Genomic DNA, 21073 nt, shown 5'->3' with positions numbered 1-21073 from the left:
TAAGTTGACAACCTCTGTTTTAAACCATATAACTTATATTCGTTTTTCTTGTAAAGGTTCTGACAGTAAACGGTGATTTGTTGGTGAACGACAATTCGTGGCACGACATTCGCATTGAACGTTCGGAAGATAACATCCACACCCTCACAGTCGACAAACAGCAAGTCATTCAAGGTGGACGGGTTGGCAATAAGAACCTCGATTTAGGCGGTAAGAAAGGTTAATATCTTTATAACAGTAATATGTAGGCAAATGTGGATTTTATTAAGAGGTTTTATTTAAACCTTCAAACAAAACTGCCACGATGAAATCGATTATAATGTTCTCATGCTAGAACAGAACAGCACAAATAAAACACAGTTTGCCTTCATTTTGAGACTAAAACAGTGATGTTATCGAAGAAATTCTTTTGTAAGGTTGTAAAACACTTATGAGTAATGCTGAAAAAACTAAGTGGTTCGGTAAATCAATAGGAATATCGTAGCAACTTTGTGGCTTCCAAAACGTTCCGAAAAACTTGCTCATAAATGTCCACAGAATGTTTAACACAGTCTTATTAACAAACAAGACTTTTTTTTTACCTCAAACAGTTTTATTACTCGTTTATATTCCAAACAAAAACTCGTATCCTTGTTGCAGGAAAATTTTACATTGGTGGCGTCCCCGGTAATATGTACCAATACGAATTGCCAGACAGAGTGGCATCCAGGACCGGATATGAAGGCTGCATGGGGTCACTCGAGGTCAACGGGGTCAGTCAGGATATGAGAGATCCAAGAGGAAAACAAACAGTTGGAAAGGTTAACCCTGGGTGCTTAAGTAAGTAATAAAACTGCTGTTTATTTTGCTCAGTAAGACCGACTAACCAGGATTGCTCATACAAGCAATAAACCTACATTTTGGGTGTTGTGAAAACGATTTTTTGGGGTGGAGGGGTAGTTTTCATTATTTATAATCTTTTTTCCTAGGACCAAAAAGGTTAGATGGTGTCAATTTGAACGTGTACTTTATTTTTGCACAGAACCATCACCTGCTTGTACTCCCACCACTTGTAGTAATGGTGGAGTATGCATACAACACTGGGACGGGTTTAAATGTGATTGTAGCCTCACGTCGTACGTAGGCCGACTCTGCCAGCAACGTAAGTTTTTGGTTCGCTTTTATTTATGCGTGATTACAAAATTATTCTGAAAACAGTTAAACGCGTACACAATAGTGCAAAGAGTGCTAAACAAAAACTTTGAACTAGGGACGTCCTTCGTAAAAATACTTTAAACGTAAATGGATACTTAAACTCCCAATTTTGCCTGTACTTCCCATAAAACTCTTTTGTAAAACAAGATGAGATATGACGTCAGACTTTTTTGATGACGTAGCTTGATTGTGACGTCATGTTTCCGACTTCAAACGAAGCCCACGCTATACTTACTATACAGTGTATGCATATTTTGGTCCAGCATTAAATATAAATAAACGGCACATAGTGATAACTCTCAGCGACAAAAGAAACTCTTTTTATTTGCTGGCCGATTTAGACGTCAGTACTCTACCCGGTAAGCAAAACAAACGAAGGAGAGCGAGTGTGTTGCCTTCCCCTTTCGTCACCAAACACATTTCATTTTGCTTTTTACGAGTGCCGTGATTTTTCAGCTTCGGGGCGCAGCGCTCGTGTGCACCCCTCAAAGCATGACCCCTCTTTTTTCACCCACCCCGCTTGCGGTGTGCGATACGAACGTTGATCACGTGATAACGAACGCACGCTACAGCGAACATTTGTTTTCGCACATATTTTTTGCTCTGATTTGTGTGACCAGTGCGTCCGAAAAGGCGCTTTTTTGCTTTGTTTGATCAAGGACCCTTTTCCGAATGCTACAAGACCAGGAAATAAAAACATAATATACTATATATTTTAATAACAATAATACAAAGCTCAACTCCCGAGAGTGTTACTGCCTATCACCATGAACAGTTTCCATATTTGAAGCATGGTGTGGTGGACTTATGCATGGCGTGCATGATTTCTTTATTCAGCATCACCAGGAACTTATAAAACATTTTACATTTGCCCTGTTTATTTACGTTTTCAGATTGTGCATAGCCTTGACAATGCCAATAATGATTTTTAAAGTTGGTACGCCTAAAACTATTTAATTGGCTAACCATTTGAAACTTTCTAAAAAGATGGCATAAAATATCCAAAACGAGTACTAACTCGATCAATTCAGTTTTTGGCATGTTGTAAAAGGGCTATACAGCTTTGACTATGTGGCGCAAAATCGGCAACACCTTAAATGGCGTTGTAAGTAACATAACATGTGAATTTTACAGAGGGCCATAGCTATCGTATCGGCTCCGGTACAGGCTTAATACTGTACAAATGGCGTGACGACTACCCGAGCACCAGAACTGATAAACTGGGGCTCGGATTTTCGACTTCGTTGCGCAATTGTGTGCTTTTGCGCGTGAGCGGTTACACAAACCCGCCGACTCAAGACTATCTACAACTCTCTATCGTGAGTTTATATGTCGGCGAAAATTGTTCTCAGTCCCTCGGCCATTTGTTCTCAGAATTTCAAGTTTTAAAAGATCAAGATTGCCCAAAGTTTACCAAAGGTTTGTGCATGTTTTTACCGGTACAACTTCTCTTAAATTTGCGCTAAAAAATTTGACGTTTAAAGTTTTTTTGGCAATATTGTAAAAGTAAAAGATCCGAACAATTTGCTGAGCTCCAAATTTTTACTCTTGATCAACACAATAGGCCATCCTTACTTGAAACCTTGGTGAACTGAAAATTTGCCTTTCTGTCGCGAACAGATTACAATCACTTGCCGGGGACTGAGAATAGCCGTTTTAGTGTTATATTACCTAATCTAAAGTGCTATTGTTTCTATTTTTACGCCAAACACCGTGCCCACCATCAGAACACATAAGCTCTTCTGCCTACCTCTTCAACAAGGGTCTCATTACGTGCGAGCTCTCTGGGCATAGCGTACGTTATGACGTTCTGAACATTGCCTTTGCGAGCCGCTCTCCCGACGCCGTCCTGCTTACAGTGTACTCGGCAATGCGCAATCCCCGAGACTACCTTCGGCTTAGCATTGTAAGGAGGTTTCCATGCTGCACGGCGTTGCTGGCCGTCGTATTAATGCCTGTCGGTTTTTAATGCATGGTTTGCATAAGTTGCGGCGGTAGGCGCTTTTGACGTGATCTTATGTCATATTCCCTGTTTTAGGAGAAAACAGGCTTTACGCCGTACAGAGTAAATTAGAAATTTTGTCGCTTGGTGGCGCAGTGTGAAAACAGTTGTCAATTTTTTAGCCCGCGTTTTTTTAACTCAGTGGTTCTTAACCTTTTAATATTGTTACCCTTGAAAGCAACCACAGGTACATTTGTCCCTTTTCAAAAATCTCTTAACTATAACATCACAAAAGTATGACGATGACGTATGATGACGTAATTACCTCCTGCAAAATTTCAAATTACCCACAGGTTAAGAACTACAGCGTACTTAACGTTTTCTTTTTGGATCACGTCAAGTGCCTATTTTTGCTGGCGCCGCTAACAGAAGATTTTGCATTGAGAATGCCACGTTTCTGTGTGTGAGTGTGCGTGTGTCTGTGTGTGTGTGTGTGGGCGTGTATGGGTGTGCGTGTGAAAGCTAACAAGTTTGTCAAAGGCTCGCAAAGTCGTACATACATTTCATCGTGTGCAAAAGAGTCGCCTAACCTTCATTTCGTTTGGTAAGCGTTTTTTTCAAGTGCTGTTCTCGCTGTCCTCGGCCCAGAAGTCGATGCGCACATTATCAACAAACCTAGTTACGAACAGTTATAGAATATTACTTTTTTCTGTGCAGCGCTGATTTGTTCCAAACGTTTGGTCAAGAGAGAGTGGTTTAAATTATTTAAAATTTCACACATGTTAGTTAGTTATCCGAAGTTAATCCGCCCAAAGTTTAACCCCGAATGACCCAGCGGTTCACCCACATGCCCCCGAAACATGAAAATTTTGATACGGCTCATACGTTGGTTGGTGCATCGTAAAGTATTCTATGGGTTCGAACTTAATCTCGAGTCACATATTCTTGCATGCACATCCTAGAAGATTGCCACTCTCTGCTTCAGTTTAAGCCAGTATTTCGATGGACCGCTGTGTTAACCTTTTTGCATATGTTTAAAAAAAAGATCAATAACATTTCCCACTGTTGAATGCCAGATCTGGTTCGATAAACTATTCCAAGTACGCGAGCGAATTTGCATTTCGGCGTTAATGCCTCAAGATTGTCAATTCTGACACATTCAACCCCCTGCGGTTGCCATTTCACCCTGGCTAATGGGTTAGTTGGATGCATTTTTGACACTGGTTTTGCGCAGAAACTTAGGACAGCTGGTCTGAGGTACCGAGGAGCGCATGTGTTTTGAGTGAAATCGGTGCATGGTTTTCACAATTTGTCCATAACTGTATAATAAATAACACGCTATCCAACCATACCAATAAACACAGTAACACTGTTTCTGGTGCAACTGCAGGAGAATGGCAAACTGACGCTTCGTTTTAACGTGGGTGGCGGACGAACTGTGGAACTCCGTGAAGAAAGGTCGGTGTCGGACGGTAGTTACCACACTGTACAAGTTCGCAGGCGTTGGCTCAATGCCACGATGAGGGTGAACAACTGGCCAGTGAGAAGTATTACGCCTAGTGGTGAGTACACGCGCTGTTGTGTGATGTGTTTTCTTTACACTCGTAACCTTACAGGGGTATACGATATAGCATAGAACAAGGTATTTTAGCTGAATAAGTAGTTCGCTATGTCAGTCCGCGACAAATCGCACTTATAGGTTTGGGCAATATCGTTTGCTAATATATGTGACTTTCATGCATGCTGTTGATCAACTTGCCAATCGATTGAGCGCATTATGGGAAATCTGCCTGCTAAGTTAAGATGGACATAAATTCACAACTGGGATCAGCCCTGAAACATTAACGCAGACCAGCTATCACGGCACAATCATATATAAATCAAAGTACGCCAGGCCTATTGAGGGTGTTATTCGGAATCAGCCGGTCTCCAAGCATTCCCATATGACAAGGCGTAAGCTAGAAAAATTCGAACTTACTACAGGAGCCTTTCCGGGATTTTCGGTATAGCCTTTAATAGGCCTGGCGTGCTATGATTCAGCCTACTGAGAATACATCTTTTTTAAAACTAAAACATCTTTTTTAAAACAATTTTTGGTCAGTAAGCGCATTAACATTGGCAGGTCGATGCAACAGCAGTCTTGCATGTCTTTAAACTCGCAAAATGTACAGAGATATAGGTTGGCATTCAAAGTCACATTAAACTGCATGTGCATTTACTATCCGAATCCAACTTGGTAAATAACCCGTGATTACATTTCTAACTGGTGTCTTTGCACGAATTCATTTTACTAACATGACCGCCGGGGTTCATCAGGAATACCCCGTACCACACATGATGCTGGTTTTATACAATGATGACGAGTTTTAGCAACTAGTAACAGAAAATGAACGTAATTTATCGTTCACCATTCGAATGAAATTGCATAGATGAATAGGTTAAACTAGTAGTTCCCAAACTTTTTCGACGAATTCCTTCCTTAACAATTCAAAATATTGTCATCTCTCCCTGATAGACTACATAGTGGATGAACCATACAAATATCATTTAAAATTGGGTCTTTAATCAACCTCACAGATTATATTACCTGAGCTAAAGTGTCTATTTACAAACCACATGTCAAAATAAAGTAAATTCCTTCCATACAGTTTTAAAAATTCCTCCGCGGTTGGGAACCATCGGGTTAAATTTATAACATTTACGTCATGATCTCCCATGAACCTTTTAAAAAACCCACACCAATTAACTATGAGTTGTACTATTTCCCAAAAGCATTAATCGGTTAGAACGTATTTTACTACAAAGTATGGACAACCTGCTTCTAGTTTGGTACACATCAGTATGAAGAGCCGCAGCAATGCACCGGTGTACTAACAACAACTTGTGTACATCTGCTCGTGTCTTGCCATTGGTGTGAAACTCACTCTGCCTATTATTTGTCGTAGGGGATGCACGTTCCCGCTTTGCCCTTGCAAGCCCGTCCATTGCACCCTCTGCCCGACCCGCGGTTGATTCGTGGTTGCAAGGCAAAGGTACTAACATTTTTTCTTTTGGTTTTGGCTAACTCGCGATTATGTGTGTATGATTGTGTGTACTGTTTGTTTGTGTGAGAGCGTGTGTGTGTTTTCAGCTACTAACCAGTACTTTCACAACTGACAATTCATCCATGTTACTTGTTTCTAATATCCAACAACTAACATAATGCATGGAAGTAATAACACAAGGTATAACCACAATAAGAACTTTTTCTACGATTTTGTTAGTTAACCTAAATCTTCCATAGCACTAGTCTATTTTTTGATTAGTATAACTTTTTATTTGACTTTCAATTAAATCACTTTGTAAAAACCTTGTCCTGTTGCAAAATTCTAAACAATTAACTACCATTCAAACTTAATGTTGTTAATTTATCCAAAACCAAGCAAAACAATTCTTTGCACGGCAAAACCTTTGTATGTTCTAACAGAGCGAGTGGCTTCGGTATTTAACTCGCAATCTACTATTCAAATCGGTGGATTGCTCAGTGAGAGCGCCATGTCCACGTTGCAACAACCAACACGCAACAGACGATCCCCAGATATCACGCAACCTTTCGTCGGTCAAATGATGGGACTTTTCTTCAACGATGTTCGTGTGTTCGATCTCGCAGCAAGAAGTAAGTTTATTGTTATCTCCGATATGGGCAATTCACTTAAATAGCTAATAAGTCGAAGTGAAGATTCCCACACATCGTTATTTATAAAAAAATATGTGAAACAGAGAAGTTTGGTTTCATACAGGTTTTCAAATTACTAATATAAACTAGAAATACCATGGTTGTACAAAACTTGTACGATGAAGAAGGAAGGGTTAACATTCTCTACGTTTCTAAACGGTTGGCTTAATAATGGAAACGATCTTATCCAAACACACTATTTTGGACCACTTGAACAAGATTTAAATGTGATTCTACAGAAGTTATACCATTTGTCATGTGTTATTCTGATTCTGTCACCTTGCTTTATTCAGATGACGACCGTGTTCAGTTCTATGGTGACGTCACGAAAATAGGTGGTCCTGACATTTCACCAACCAATCCAACCATCTCGCAACCAACCACCACCATGGCCACATTAACCATTTTTTCAACAACCAAGTCAACGCCGTTCGTTCCAAATGTAAGTTTGCTGCTATGTCAAACACATACATGTACTCCAGCAGCACTTTTTTGTGTTTTTTAATGAAATTGCCAATGGTCATCTAAATTTAGCTTATATTGATCTTTTCTGGCCAAATCCAATAGTGCTACATACAGGAAAAAAGCCCAATGCAACTCTGAATTCGTGTTATCTTTTTGCTTAAAATGTTAAATGTACTTTATAAGTTTGATCAAGTAGCACATGTTTGTAAGATATCCGCCTATTACATTGCAGATTACACAGTTTAAGGGTCGACTGTTTTGAATAAAAAATCTTTGTTTTGTCCACAGGGATCAGATCCAGACGACTGTGATGACGAGGATATGTGTCCAAACTCATCAGGTGAGATCAAATAGCAACTTTAATATAAATTTAAAGTAGATCTGCTCCAGGGAGAATGTGATTTGGCGTTATAATTACCAATAACGCTTAGTTCTAGTTTCCAGAACACAAACTGCTACCATTTACCGGATGATCATTAGGTCAAGTGGAAACTGTCAATTTTCGTTTATAAATTCAGATGAAGCAGAAAAAGATAACGCATACATAATGTCTAGATACCACAAAAAACTACCTAATTGACAAAATTTTAAAGGTTCCTACAGTTTTTTTAAAAATTTTGAAACAAACATCAACACGCTTTCGGAGAAAGGTATCAGTTTGTGTTCTGTCTGTAGTGAACTCTAGGATACACAGTGTGTGGTTACATTTAGAATACAATACCCTTAAATCTTTCTACCTATAAAACTACGACTTGGCTAACTGTGCGCTCAACTCTCTTTCTGTTCCCATTCCACCACCATCACCACCACAACCAACCACATTCCACCACAACAACTTCAGTCTACTCATTCTCACAACAAGGCTGCAATGGCGCCACACTCGCCATGCGGCAGTGGCATCTTCTCGCGATACACGGAGTACTTATTTCAGCGTTAACATTTATCGTGTCTTAAAAGATCGCAAGACCCGCTTTTATTTTTCGTTTCTTCCAGTCTAAAAATATGCAATAAACTACATCTGCCGCCAAAAATTGTATGCCATGTTCACAAAACTAAGAGTTTTTGCTACACTTCACAAGACAGGTCATACGCAAATATTATACACATTAAACATATTATGCACATATCATCGCAGTTAAACAGAACTTGATTTCGTGTATACCATGAATTAGATTTAACCTCACTCTTTTTTGCTTGCTTACACGCTAACACATAACATCTGGAGCATTGCACAATGTAAGTATTCTTTGTTGTGTGTCGTTGTGTTTTGTTAAAAAAACCCTTGAAACATTTTCTTTCTTTTAAATAAACATCCTCTTGGCAAAACTATTGGCAGTTTTCGTACTCTACGTTGACCTTTAAGCAAATATGTTTTGGACACAAAATGCTAGTACTGCATAATACTGTACTTAAGTTGTCAAGATACAAATGTGTTGAAAGTTCCACTGTCATAAAATTATACCGAAACCAAGACCGTTTAAAACCCAATCATATTATACCAGCCGAACTTACCGTTATTTTATATTTTCAGGTTCTGGCTCCGGGATTTTTATTGACACAAACCTCGCAAAGCAACATGACGTCATCACATCAACTACCACTAAAACTACAACAACCACTGCTACGTCACCGGCAACCACGCATGCGCAGTACGGCATAACTGGTGGCAACGGGCTGGCACCTGATCTTCAACGATTCTTTATTGAATCCGGCTTCTTTACAAATGAAACTCCGTCCACCAATTCACTGGACGGTGACGAGGACCAAGTCGATGACGTCACCCATGATGACGTAAAATATTATGAGGAGGAAGAGGGCGTGTATGAGGACGCAGATGAAGATGTAGAGGTCGAGGAAGTTCAAATGGAAGGTTTTGATGAAATAGTCGACATTTTTACCAGCCCTGAATCCTACGAGGAATCGAATCTTGACGAAACTGATGTCGAATCCGAATCTGAATCACCTCCCTCTCAAGCAAGCCTCAGCGATATCCTTAATCTTTTTACGCGAAAGGAAGTTTCACAAGACCCTGTTCCGTCGCAAGAAGTCCATATTGGTTCAACAAGTAAACTTCCAACGACATTACAACCACCAAGCACGACGCCTTCGGTTTCTAACACAGTATCTGTATCCTCTACGCCTGAACAGCCAACATCAAGTCCTCAGTCAACCCAAGAAGCTTTATTGCATCCTCCGGTCGTCCAGCCCAATGCCAAACCAGTTATCACAACTCAAACAACACAAAACTACAACACACACACCACTAGCACGGTTAGCAAACCGAACAGTTCCACGCATAAAAGTAATCCACGTATTTTGCTCTTTTCCCCACCCACTACCAACACCATTGCAACGTCAGGTGAACACACAGACCAACAACCCTCCTACCCCATTCCCACGACCGCTGCGGCAGATTGGACAGGCTCAGCGGGAAGCGACAGGACGCTCACTTCGGTGCCTGTTTCAACCGGTTCAATCCGGTTTGATCAGGCGAAAGTCACCTCCTCGCCACCGCCGCCTAATCCTCCAATGACGCCCCGGCGGTCGTCGACCCAACCCCCTGCCGCCTTTTCTGTCACCTACGAAAGCAACAGCAGTGCCACGTCAGCCCCTTTACCGAGTGTTTTTGTTACCAATGACGTCACAGAGACGAGGAGCGGCGGCGGTGCGCAGACTCCAGACAAGACCAAGAGGATCAAGATTCCGATCTCGCCGATGGGAGACAACATCATCAACACCAGTAACACGTCATCTTCGCCGCTTGACGTCACCGTTGATGTGGGGTCAAACGTCACGAATTCGGTGTACATCGGCCAAGCTACGACCGTTACTACAGCCATGATAGCGGGAATTGCAGCTGCGGCGGCTTGCTGCGTGCTCTTGCTGTTTTACGTCATGTACCGGTTTAAAAAACGGGACTCCGTGACGTATAACGTTGACGAGCGAGAAAGACAATATGGCGCGATGCCGAAGAAAGGCAAACCGGTTACACCAATTAAAAACGGTTCAATGAAGAGGGACGCCAAATCACAAAAGCACGACAAGGACAAAGAGTATTACGTATGACCAATACATTCGCCTCCAGCCCCCCTTGGTGGCAACTCCCATGCACTTGCGCGATCCGCTAGGTGGAAATCCGGAGTCGCTTGGATGCGAATATCCACGTGTTTGCCTTGTAACGGTTTTTCCGATTTGCGATTTTCTATACCCTTGTGCATATATTTATGATCAAAACGGTTACCTTGGTGACTGAATACACTGAACATCGCACTTCGCTTCAAATTAAAATCAAGTTTCGCTCATCGCAATCTTCACACTGTCAGCTGCTGTTTGTGATAATATCGCTTTCCAATGGTGCTGTGTTTGCTACTTTAAATGAGATTTCGTCCACGTTTCTTACTTCGTGTAGTTGATTGGTCGTCGATTCGCAACACGCTTTTCAGCAAATGTTTGTTCGTTTCTAATCGTTCTACCGATAACTAACTGGTGGAAGTTGTGGCAGAGCTAAAGGTTACAGTAGTATTAACTTTTTCACCAATTAGCCTATGTTTATTTTTTGCCTTGCATCAAGTCCAGAGTAAAGTAACCGGCCTGTTTTGCGTGTCTATTGGCACTTCTTTTTTGACGAAGTTAATGACTTAAATTTGCCTCAACCAATCAGAGTCCTTGAGGTTAGAGCAATGTCACATAAACTTCTTGCTGGAGATGTTGTGTAAAGGATTAGTCAACTTCGTACTTTTTGCACTTTGCAAGCTACAACTGCAATAACATTTCAGATTCAACATCTTGTGTTTCAATGCTAAGGTAAACGCTGCCGTGACTTTAATTTGATTTAACGAGATAATGAAAGAAAAATACCCAGATACATGTTGCATAACACTCAATTAGTACAAGATAATCACAAAAATACGGCTCTAAATTTAGTACAGCAGTATAAACGATGATCAAAACTCATAAAAATATTTCCACAAACAACTATGCTTAGAAGTTAGACAAGTGCTTTTGAAATGTGCTGATCCAAAAAGCAAAGTAACAAATTGAGAACATACTGTTAGGTTTCACAGATCCTTAAAATTATCGTTCAATGGCTCTTGTTGGGGGATATATGAACATTAAAGACAAAAGCAAAAATAAATCTTTGCTCAGTTTGCCGAAGGACAATGCATTGGACATTATAACTCCATCTGATTACTGTTTGCAAAACTATTAACTACATATGGCCGAGAAAAAGCAAAAAGAAGTTCGCCTTTATAGCTTAGATAGTTAAAAACCTGCATCATAAGCAAGCTAGTTGCACCACAAGGGACGATAGCATTGCATATAAATCATACTAAATTTCTTTGACGATAATGCGCCTAGTATCCGGTTGTACAACGGTCGTTATCTTCGAATATCTATCTCTTAGAACGGTATTCATCAACGGAGAGGTGTTTAGCATGTAACCAAAGTATTGTTACCACGAAAAAGTATTCAACATTATTTAAAAAATCAAAAACAACAAATGTCAAACAAATGTAAAAGCCTCAATTGATAGGGAGACTGAAAGAAACCAATTTACCTGGATTTAGAGGAACACTGTTGGTTATGCGAACAGCCGTAATGATGAGTATAAGCGTTAAGTACAGTTAAAAGCACGCAAATGTAATATAAACAGTCAACGCTCAAATAATAGCACGAAATAGAAAAAAAAAATCGGCCACAACGCGACGCTATGGAGCTTCTTTCCACTATTTTTCAAACGCACCCATGTGATTGCACACATTTCAATATGACCGATATCAAACTTTGCACCAATCGGCCATCACAGCTGAAATTTTTGCGGAAAAGGTGATGACAGTTTCAGGTGTGATATGTTGATCATTGGCGGCAAACTGTTGACTATGTTGAAGCACAAAACGATAATATTTCAAAAAAGTGGGAACCTGAAAAAGACGTTGATCATGGCGGATCATGCAAGCAACAGAAACTGAAACATTTTGGATCATTCATGTAGAAGTAACAAAAATCCAATCGGTTTTTGACAGTAATCTGACTATTGAACCACCAACGCCACATTCACAACCATTGGATAAGAAAAAAAAAGAAAAAGAAAAAAGAAATTTTCTGAAAAAGAAAACCACAATCGTATCGTCATTACCGCGTATCGGCACTGTAACATGACGACGCTGATGTGAGACGTATCAACTTTGCGTCATCATTGTCTACGTCATGATTTGGTGATGACGTATAATTGCGGTTGCTATTGTTATTAGCGTTGTGGTTCAAGCTGGAACATTGCATAAGTTCAGTTGCTTTTGTTTCGTCACAATCACTCTGTGAACGAACGAAAAGGTTTAAAGCTGAATTTGTGAAATTAATCGGTGTTTATGTTTATACTTACAAGTGCCGACGATTTGTTGGCAGCCTGTCTTCGTAGGTCCGCTTTGATTGCAACTAAAATGTAAACAAAGGCGTTTTGATCACGCATTAAAAGCTTAACCACATAGCTTTGTGTGCAGTGATTTGTCACAAATGCGTTTGTAGATTTAACGAAAACGGAACAAAACAGCACGTCCTTCTAAAGCAGTAGTTCTCAACTCGTTTCAGGCCATGGACAACCAGTTCAATTTCATGAATATCGTGGACTAGTCAATTGTTAAGGATAAAGAGAGAACCCTATACAAGCATATTAGCTTAAAATATATTCCTTTAATACATAATCTCGATGGGTGATATCAAGAACTGTTTACAGCTAACAATAAACAAACAATAACTTGGATAAACTTGCTTCTTTTGAAAAATCAATAATCAAATATGCAACTATTTCTAGTTTATCATTGAATATAATTAACTTCCTGTCGAGCACCCAAAAAGTCAACATGGACCACCAGTTGAGAACCACCGTTCTAAAGCGTTTGTGGTAAAACGGAAACATTTTTTTAACAATGTTTTTTTTTTAATTTTCTCGCCATGCACAGATTTACGTTAATTCAGTATCGACAAGCAGGAAGGAACTTTCTCCACACATCGAGCAATCACGGCAAGAAACGTCTTTCATTGATCGCTGACACCAAACAATGGAAATCAATTACGCCAAACCTCGAGTGGGCTCCCTAATTTAATTGTCTACGTCTTTTTTGGAACGGGAAACCCGGTTAGCATCGATTTCATGTAAGATTCATATCTCTTAATCGGTAGCATTGGGCGACGCCCCCAAGCATCTGCGGTAGCAGCTAAATACAAACGGTTGTAAGGGAAGGGTTGCGGATACAATATTGATTTTCTCAAGAGCGGGATGATTTGACCATTGTGACGTATTACCCACATGGCGTCACACGGAATGATTTCGTAACACAAAAACAGCTCGAAAATCCTTGGATTCGACATGTTTTGTAGCCAGTAAGGTGGATTTCGCGATGCTATATTGGCCTTGTTGGCGGCTATAACAGCTGCGGAGTGAGAATCGGCTTACCTGTCATCACAGTTCCAACTAAGAGCGCCACTGACATAAAGATGTCACCAGCCAGAATACCGTAAGATTTTTGAAGCTCCCCGGCAACCAGAATGAACAGAATACCGAAGAACTGTGAGAGAGAAATCATTACTTCTTGGGATGCACATGATTTTGTTTACGTGTTTGGATGCACAAAATTGAACAAATACCGATAACACAATGCAAGCTAAGATGTGTAGCATCCAGTAACGATTGAAGCATACATATGACAACATGTTTAAAGGCAACCTAGTTCTATGGATGTACTGTACAGTGTACAAACGATTGTAGCGACGGACGCTATGCGTAACTTTGCCGCTTGCACGTTTGCCAACCGGGATTCAATTTACACCATTTTGTTTTTATTTGTAGTATATCTTTAATATCACACCTTGCTTTGGTTTCTTGGTAACAAAATGTTTTCTTTCAAAAGCAAAAGTCGGGCAAAGTCTGAGTTCAGAAGGCCTTTTTACACTGTCTCCAAATAGTATAAAGGTCGAAAGCACTTTGTTGAAACGAAAACACACTGTGTGTACACATGATATCGAGGTGTTGGCTTTCAGGTTTCACCGACTCCACAACAGCGGTGCTATTAATAGAGCACCAACAAGACTGCTGATAGTGTTGGAAGTTTTTGATATGGCACAAACAATGAACCAGCACAAAGGCGCTTCACCGCAATGCCCTAATTAAGAATTTATCTTTTAAATTGAGTAAAACGCCAAAATCAACTACAGCAATTGAAATGAGCCCACGATGCGGCATCTTAGGTTGGCCCTTATGAGAATTTGAGTATGGCAACTGCTGGGTTAAAATATAAAGCCCACCACAAAAAATTAGCAAACCATAAAACTATTTTTTTATTATCGGGCAATTACAGTCGGCATAGAACTTAAACAAATAAATCAATTTACCTGCGCAGAAACGTTAAGTAGTCCTGCTGACGTTGCCTCCGATTCTGGGTAAGTGAGTTCGGCTCCAAACTCGAATCCTATGGGCAGGTAGCCGGTCATAAAAAATCTGCAGACAACAAACAATCTTATGGCGCCACTCTTGCTATCGCACTTCCGAATTTGGCTTCTGCTAACACTAGATAAGTACTTTGTTTGCAGGTCAATTCGTAGTACAGTATATGAAAATGCGACCAAAAATAGCAAATCGCACAAAAAGCTGTATATAAAGCGTTGTGTCAAAAAAGGTCACAAAATCAATAAGACTAAAACTATTTAAAGGATGGCTACACAAAACAGGTTTATTAATCGGATTTAAACGTCAACATATAAAGTAGCTAGGCTGTAAACGTCACCAAGCAGTGTTACTCACCCGAGCATGAAAATCGTTATGAAGTCCAACCAAAGAAGTTTTAATTGTAATGTAAAAGTGAAAACAAACATGAACACCATGGAAAGCACATATATTCCAACCGTCGTGCCCCTGTAATATTAAAAGTCGAAGTCTTAAAAAATCATTACAATAAGGAAAAAAAAAATTGAACATAATGACAACAAAATGGAGCGATAACACGCCAAAACGTTGTATTGTTGTTACTTTTTACTAAACTACATAAACGTGAAGGATATCCAGAAACTACGCCCAACTAAATGAGGAAGAAAGATTTGAATTGTCATCCAACTTTTGTTGCTGCAAAACGGCAAGAGAATGATGAGTGATTCATACCCGCTTTTTTTGAAAAAAGATAAACGGGTTCGACGGGGTTTAGTACAGTTTAAACATGTAGGCTACAAATAACTCATATTTCAATGTCAGCATTATTTCCTTTAATTTGAGCAAGCATGCAAAATATTGCGTATGTTTCGACCAATTACAAAGAAAAAATGCCTATTCAATATTGCTATGTGTTGATTCGTCATTAATTAAAATTACGGGAGTCAGTTCGGAAAATTCAGCCGTCAGTTATAATTGAAATCAATCGACCCACGTCACAACTGATGGCCTAACAACAGCCCGCGTCTAACGAACACATTTCGGTGCCCAACGACTTCAAGGACTAAAATAGCCAACACAAAATAGGACAGTGAAGCAGATTTAAGATTTTGACCAGACAACACGGCGCTGTTACATTTTGCCACCCAAACTCGTTGGTAAACAAATAGGTCAAAGATTCTACTTAACGAGAGGTGTTTGGAACTAACCGACAGTCGATAGCCATTCATTTGCAACAGGGATTCCCACACTAGGTTTCGAGGTCCCTGAAGGGGTCTAGTGAAAACGAATACATAAATGCAAAACATGCAGTGGATTTAGAAGTTTTATAAAACGAGGGTAATTGGACGTCGGGTACACAGACTTGCTTCCTTTATATATAGGCCCTATTACTACAAAAAGTGTCAAAGAGCCACTGGTTGAAAACAAGAAAAAAATCCTGAAATGGGTTAAAAACCATCGAGAGAAACGTTCAAACTGACAAGCAATGATTTTTTTTCAAGCTTAAAACAAACGAAGGTGAACGTTTTTCAAGACAACCTTACTTATAGTATTTTGTTTTGTCGAGAAAGAAACCGCAGATGACCGAACCACCGAGGCCAGCAACCACCATTGTTAAACCGATTTGACCAATTTCCCTGACAGCGTCCTAAAAGTTGAGGATAAAACAGTTAAAAGCCTGTTAAGATTAAGAAACAGTGCAACAATATATATCACAATGTATAACATACAAGAAAACAACGACAAGTTTCGGCGTTTCACCAAAAATTATTTCATTTACCGGGTGAAATGGCAGCATGATCGGATTTAGGAGGGTTCCGATCGCGTAATAAGTTCCAGTGTTGATTCCTACAAATACAAAAAAACTTAATAATTGTCCATGTAAAAATAGTTATGAACTGCTATAGGCTTTTTTAGCTTTGCTCAGAAACCATTTAAGTAAGGCTAAAACCACCATAAAAAATACCTTTGACACAAAGTCGAAACCACTTAACGAACCATATATGGAAAAACTGTATTGGCCAAACAATAAAGCTTAGTGCAAACTTCCGTATGAAGGTAAATATAATTACACCATTGTTCAAAGGCTGTACTTTGTACTCAAACCAAAATATAACATAAAACCAAACGTGTAACAACAAGTTCTGACAGATCGACTTTGATTCCCTCCGAAAATCTAATGACGTAGTTAGGTTATCGATCAGCAGCAACTCAGGTGACGCGGAAAGTTCCACGACAACACAACACCTCGCCTGCTGACTGATGTCCGAAGGTCAAATAGTGTTTACCAGATTTAGTATTTGAATTGGAACCAAAGTCGAAATAAGTCGATCATTGAACAAAGTTTGGCAAATAGTGTCAAGTAGTCAAATTACACAATTCCTTTCGATCTAAAGGCTGGATACGTTAGCAAGCAACAACGCCGCGAAGTTAGTTGTTTTGCAGGTGCCGATTTGCTGAATTGTCGAGAAAAACACATTTTACAGCTGTTAGTTTGGTCTCCGTCGTTGGGCAAGATTTACTCACCATAGCTAACAAGCAGTAAAAGAAAGGGGACATTTTTCATAAGGGCTCCGATCGAACGCTTGTAGTTACTAAACGATGACGTATGTTCCTCCTTGTTGTCGGATTCAGCTTGCAAAGCAACTGCGCTCGCCTTGCTTGGAGGTAGAGGTGGTTTGTCTCGAATGACTGGGGAAAAAACAAGGATGATTCATCGCCGACCAAACACAATTTTGTGTAAATTTTTTGCTTTTGTTTAAATGGCCAGTTTGTAACACAATATTTGGCCGATCAACGGATGAAAAGCTTAGTTAGGTGTACCTAAAACTTAAAACATTTTCAATAAATACCTAAGACAATTTATGTTTCTTTTGTAGAATTATACACAATAACAAAGACAGCAAGGCCAAAAACTGGCTGCAAACTACAATAGATCCAGTTGTGCGTTTAACCGAAATTGGTCATAAATTGTCTCGTCAAGACGATAAACGATCATAAACATTAACTACTGCTTAGCCACACGACAATGAGTAGTAACCATTAATGGCGTTTATGGGTGCTCTCAAAACTCACAGAAAAATATAAGGAAAACCACTATCGTGCAAACGGCGGCTGATGAGATGAAAAGAACCCGAAATCCCGCTGCTATCGCCTCCATGTTATCGGAATCCGGCACAATTAAGGGAGGAATAAGAAATCCGAGCGCCACACCAAGCTGCAAATATAAGTCACGTAAATTTAAGGTTTAAAAAATGAAGGATGTAAAAACGGAAGTTTTGACATTTGCTAACATCCTGTTCTAAAAAAATTCTTTGCAACGTTGTAGCACAAAGAATTCGGTTTATTTATCTACGTGGTCCGTTCACTTAACCATATCTCAGAAAATTACCGATTCCTATTACTATATACGACCAAATCGTTTGCTTCAGTTAATCTTGAGTTTGGAAGTTTTTGTGCTGCGGTGAAAAACGCAAATGCTAGCCGCTGTTACTACACAGACTAAGGAATGTCAAAATACACATAAGGCTCAAATCATAACGTATACCGACTACGTTGAAACACCGAGAAACCACAACACCATGTAAAATTCAATAAAGCTTAATTAAATATGACTGCAATGCATTTTTGTGGTCGCACTCTACGTGTTTTTGCATCATATCGTAGGCCCACTGTTGACCACAACGATGCTTATCGATGTTTAATACAAAACGCCTTGGTTTATTTGCCGGAAGTGAACCGGCGGTGCAGTAACAGTTAACTGCTAAAAACAGATGCTAACAGGAACCGATGGTCACGAATGCCGGTCACGTAATATTTTCCATATTGTGATATTAGTGATTTGATCTAGAAACATATACTGTTTCAATACCTCGCATTTTTGCAACAGGGCATTTTTTTACTGGTAAGGTCATAGTTTTTACAAACAATGTATTTTTGACAAACTTTGATTACATAAAAATGTTTTGTTTGTGCTAAAAATTATAAAACTATGTTGGAAAACCTGATGTGAATGTGACAGCTTTGAACCATCTGGGATTTGCAAAAACGATTTAAGTATGTCATAAATCAAGAAAGTTTGGTAATACAATTGACAGTTATGAGATGGGCACGAATTAATTTGATTTAATAGTATGTTTTACTACAGTCAAATAATGACATATTAACACTTGTCATTTATCAATTAGACACATGTTTGCATTTCTAACGCCGGAAATTAGTCAACATGAACTGGTCAAGCAAATACATACTGCAGGGATCAGGTATTTAACACACAAATGTACATTTAAGCACAGAGCCTAGTGAATGACACTGCAGGTGTAGAGTACACACTAACAGTGCAAACTTTAATTAATTAATGTCTAAGTATTAATTTAGCCCTGCAGGTTGCCAGTACCTATTAATACCGATTGGCAACTACCAAATTAACTCCACAGCAGGTCAAACAGAACACACTAACCCAGCAGAAATTAATGGCTTAGTTGACAAAGACTGAAATAACAGTGTATGTTAGACAATACACCAAGCCAAAAATACCTGGTTGCCAAATACTCCAACAGATGTTGCCGTTGACACTTCTGATGGACCAAACCATAATGAAGCTATCTTGGGAGGGATTTCCAAAATGAAAGATTGGGCGCATGCAGCAACAGTTTGACCTTGAAGATTTGAAATGAAGTTATAATTTTTGTTTTTATTCACCCAAACAGAAATACAGAATGCACCAATTCATTCATTAACTGGGTAAAGATATAAAAATCCCCTACTAAAACAGAAAACAATATTATTTTAAATTGAAAAACAACAAAAATGGAACTTACCAACAAAAGATATGATAAAATAGTACTGGTTTACACTGGCTATTTTTATAAGGGAGCCCACTGCATTTAAAGTGGCTCCGAATAGCAAAATTCTCCGAAGACCCCAGTTATCAAGCATCCAAGTTGCAACAAACATTAGTGGAATGTATGACAGCATGTAAATCATAGAAGTCCATGCAACAAACAGTTCATTGCTGTGTGTATAGTATTTGATGACAATGTGTGTGATAATGGCATATTCAATCCACTGAAATGCACTTGACATTGAATAGAGGCAAAAAATTCCCATTATCAGAAACCGACGCGTGTACAACTTGGTCTTTAGTTGCTGAGTGTCCACAAAATCAGCATCGCTCTCTTTTCGGTATTCTGATTTATGGATAACAACAACCTCAACATCTTTTCCATTGGGTTTTATCTCAACACTTGATTCTTCTGAAGGAATAAGCCTGTCATCTGTATTCAGATTTGTTTCTTCCATTTTAAAATTAAACCTTTTATCTTGGTGATCAAAAAGTGAAGTATCACATGTGCATAATTCAACAAAGACTATCACAGCTTAGAATATAGATCCTCTTTGTTCTACACCAATAGACAAATAACACATTAACTTGTACGTTCGCATGTATAACAACACCACGGCATAAAATATGTGTTATATAAACAAGTTATGTTGACTTTAACATAAACCCCTTCTCTGCAGTGTTTTATACTGTAAACAGTATGCTGTCAAAGACCAATAAATTAGCGGAAACTGTCGCCCAAATGCTCTACAATATGTCGTGCGATGAAAGCACGTGCAAAGATTACTACGAACGACAGCAGCACAGCCGGTAGGCCCACAGCCATCAACCAAGTTTACTACACTACAGTGCCTTCCTTGCCGGCTGTCGAGTGACAACAGAGACTATCAGCAAGCGCCTTTTTCGTTTCGGCGTTTTTTCGACGATTGGACTTTGCCCATTCAAGGCACGTAGGTGAGTGCTCAACCCTGCTGTCTTTACGCATATGTTGGTCTCACTAGCACAAGCCTCAATGCAACTAACTCACGTTTTTAACTGACATGCAGAGGTGTTACAAGAAGTTTAACTTGTCATCGCTTTATCTACTTAGATCTCTTTTGCTCAACGATTTACACCTAGTTTCATATGGATCACGCCCTATCAGGACGACACGAAGTCAATTTAGTGTGCTTTTGCAAAAGCGATTTTTGCAAAACCATCGCTCTCGTGTCTAAAGAAATAATAAAAACATAATAAAAAAACAACCCGATTGGTGTCTCTGTAGGCTTTACTGCGCCATCACCAAGTTAAAAAAATAATAATAGTTCTCAATCCATTGAAGTATGCTGCTGTACGAAACGAAAGTCGTAGGCTGTAGCAAACAATAGAACTGGTCCATCACTAGGCTTTTGTGCCCGCTGACTGAAACAAACAATGAAAGTGAGTCACAACAAAAACATTTTAAAATATGTCACAAAATAATGGTGTCTCAACTACAAATACTGTTGCAAAAAGCTT

General features: G+C 39.4%; 2 protein-coding genes across 14 annotated transcripts in view; one reads left to right on the top strand and one right to left on the bottom strand.

Moving 5' to 3' along the window:
* Nucleotides 1-10912, top strand: part of LOC145209492 (neurexin-1-like) — a 39814-nt gene extending 28902 nt beyond the window's left edge. For 5 of the 13 annotated variants that reach the window (XM_080079785.1, XM_080079787.1, XM_080079786.1 and 2 more), the window contains 11 exons: nucleotides 57-210; nucleotides 640-819; nucleotides 1022-1141; nucleotides 1536-1553; nucleotides 2329-2513; nucleotides 4527-4698; nucleotides 6082-6168; nucleotides 6603-6791; nucleotides 7145-7293; nucleotides 7605-7656; nucleotides 8848-10912. In XM_080079785.1, the coding sequence (XP_079935911.1) occupies nucleotides 57-210; nucleotides 640-819; nucleotides 1022-1141; nucleotides 1536-1553; nucleotides 2329-2513; nucleotides 4527-4698; nucleotides 6082-6168; nucleotides 6603-6791; nucleotides 7145-7293; nucleotides 7605-7656; nucleotides 8848-10382 (2841 nt within the window). In that variant the 3' untranslated portion in view covers nucleotides 10383-10912. Of the gene's footprint in view, nucleotides 1-56; nucleotides 211-639; nucleotides 820-1021; nucleotides 1142-1535; nucleotides 1554-2328; nucleotides 2514-2921; nucleotides 3101-4526; nucleotides 4699-6081; nucleotides 6169-6602; nucleotides 6792-7144; nucleotides 7294-7604; nucleotides 7657-8157; nucleotides 8553-8847 lie in introns of all 13 variants that reach the window. The other 8 variants (XM_080079790.1, XM_080079789.1, XR_013855112.1 and 5 more) reach the window with 7 other exon arrangements.
* A 209-nt stretch (nucleotides 10913-11121) lies between these two features.
* LOC145209494 (choline/ethanolamine transporter flvcr2a-like) lies at nucleotides 11122-20157 on the bottom strand. The gene is made up of 12 exons (XM_080079792.1): nucleotides 19554-20157; nucleotides 19270-19391; nucleotides 17809-17950; nucleotides 17260-17424; nucleotides 16514-16581; nucleotides 16278-16381; nucleotides 15112-15222; nucleotides 14703-14808; nucleotides 13768-13879; nucleotides 12697-12749; nucleotides 12454-12629; nucleotides 11122-12238 (listed from the first exon to the last, which is right to left on the bottom strand). Exons 1-12 carry the CDS (start codon nucleotides 20032-20034, stop codon nucleotides 12223-12225), a joined length of 1656 nt encoding a protein of 551 aa, XP_079935918.1. The 5' UTR covers nucleotides 20035-20157; the 3' UTR covers nucleotides 11122-12222.
* Between the last annotated feature and the right edge of the window lie 916 nt (nucleotides 20158-21073).

Source organism: Phallusia mammillata, chromosome 1, assembly GCF_965637545.1.
Source record: "Phallusia mammillata chromosome 1, kaPhaMamm4.hap1.1, whole genome shotgun sequence".
Taxonomy (NCBI): Eukaryota; Metazoa; Chordata; class Ascidiacea; order Phlebobranchia; family Ascidiidae; genus Phallusia; species Phallusia mammillata.
This window is presented reverse-complemented; position numbering and strand designations above follow the sequence as displayed.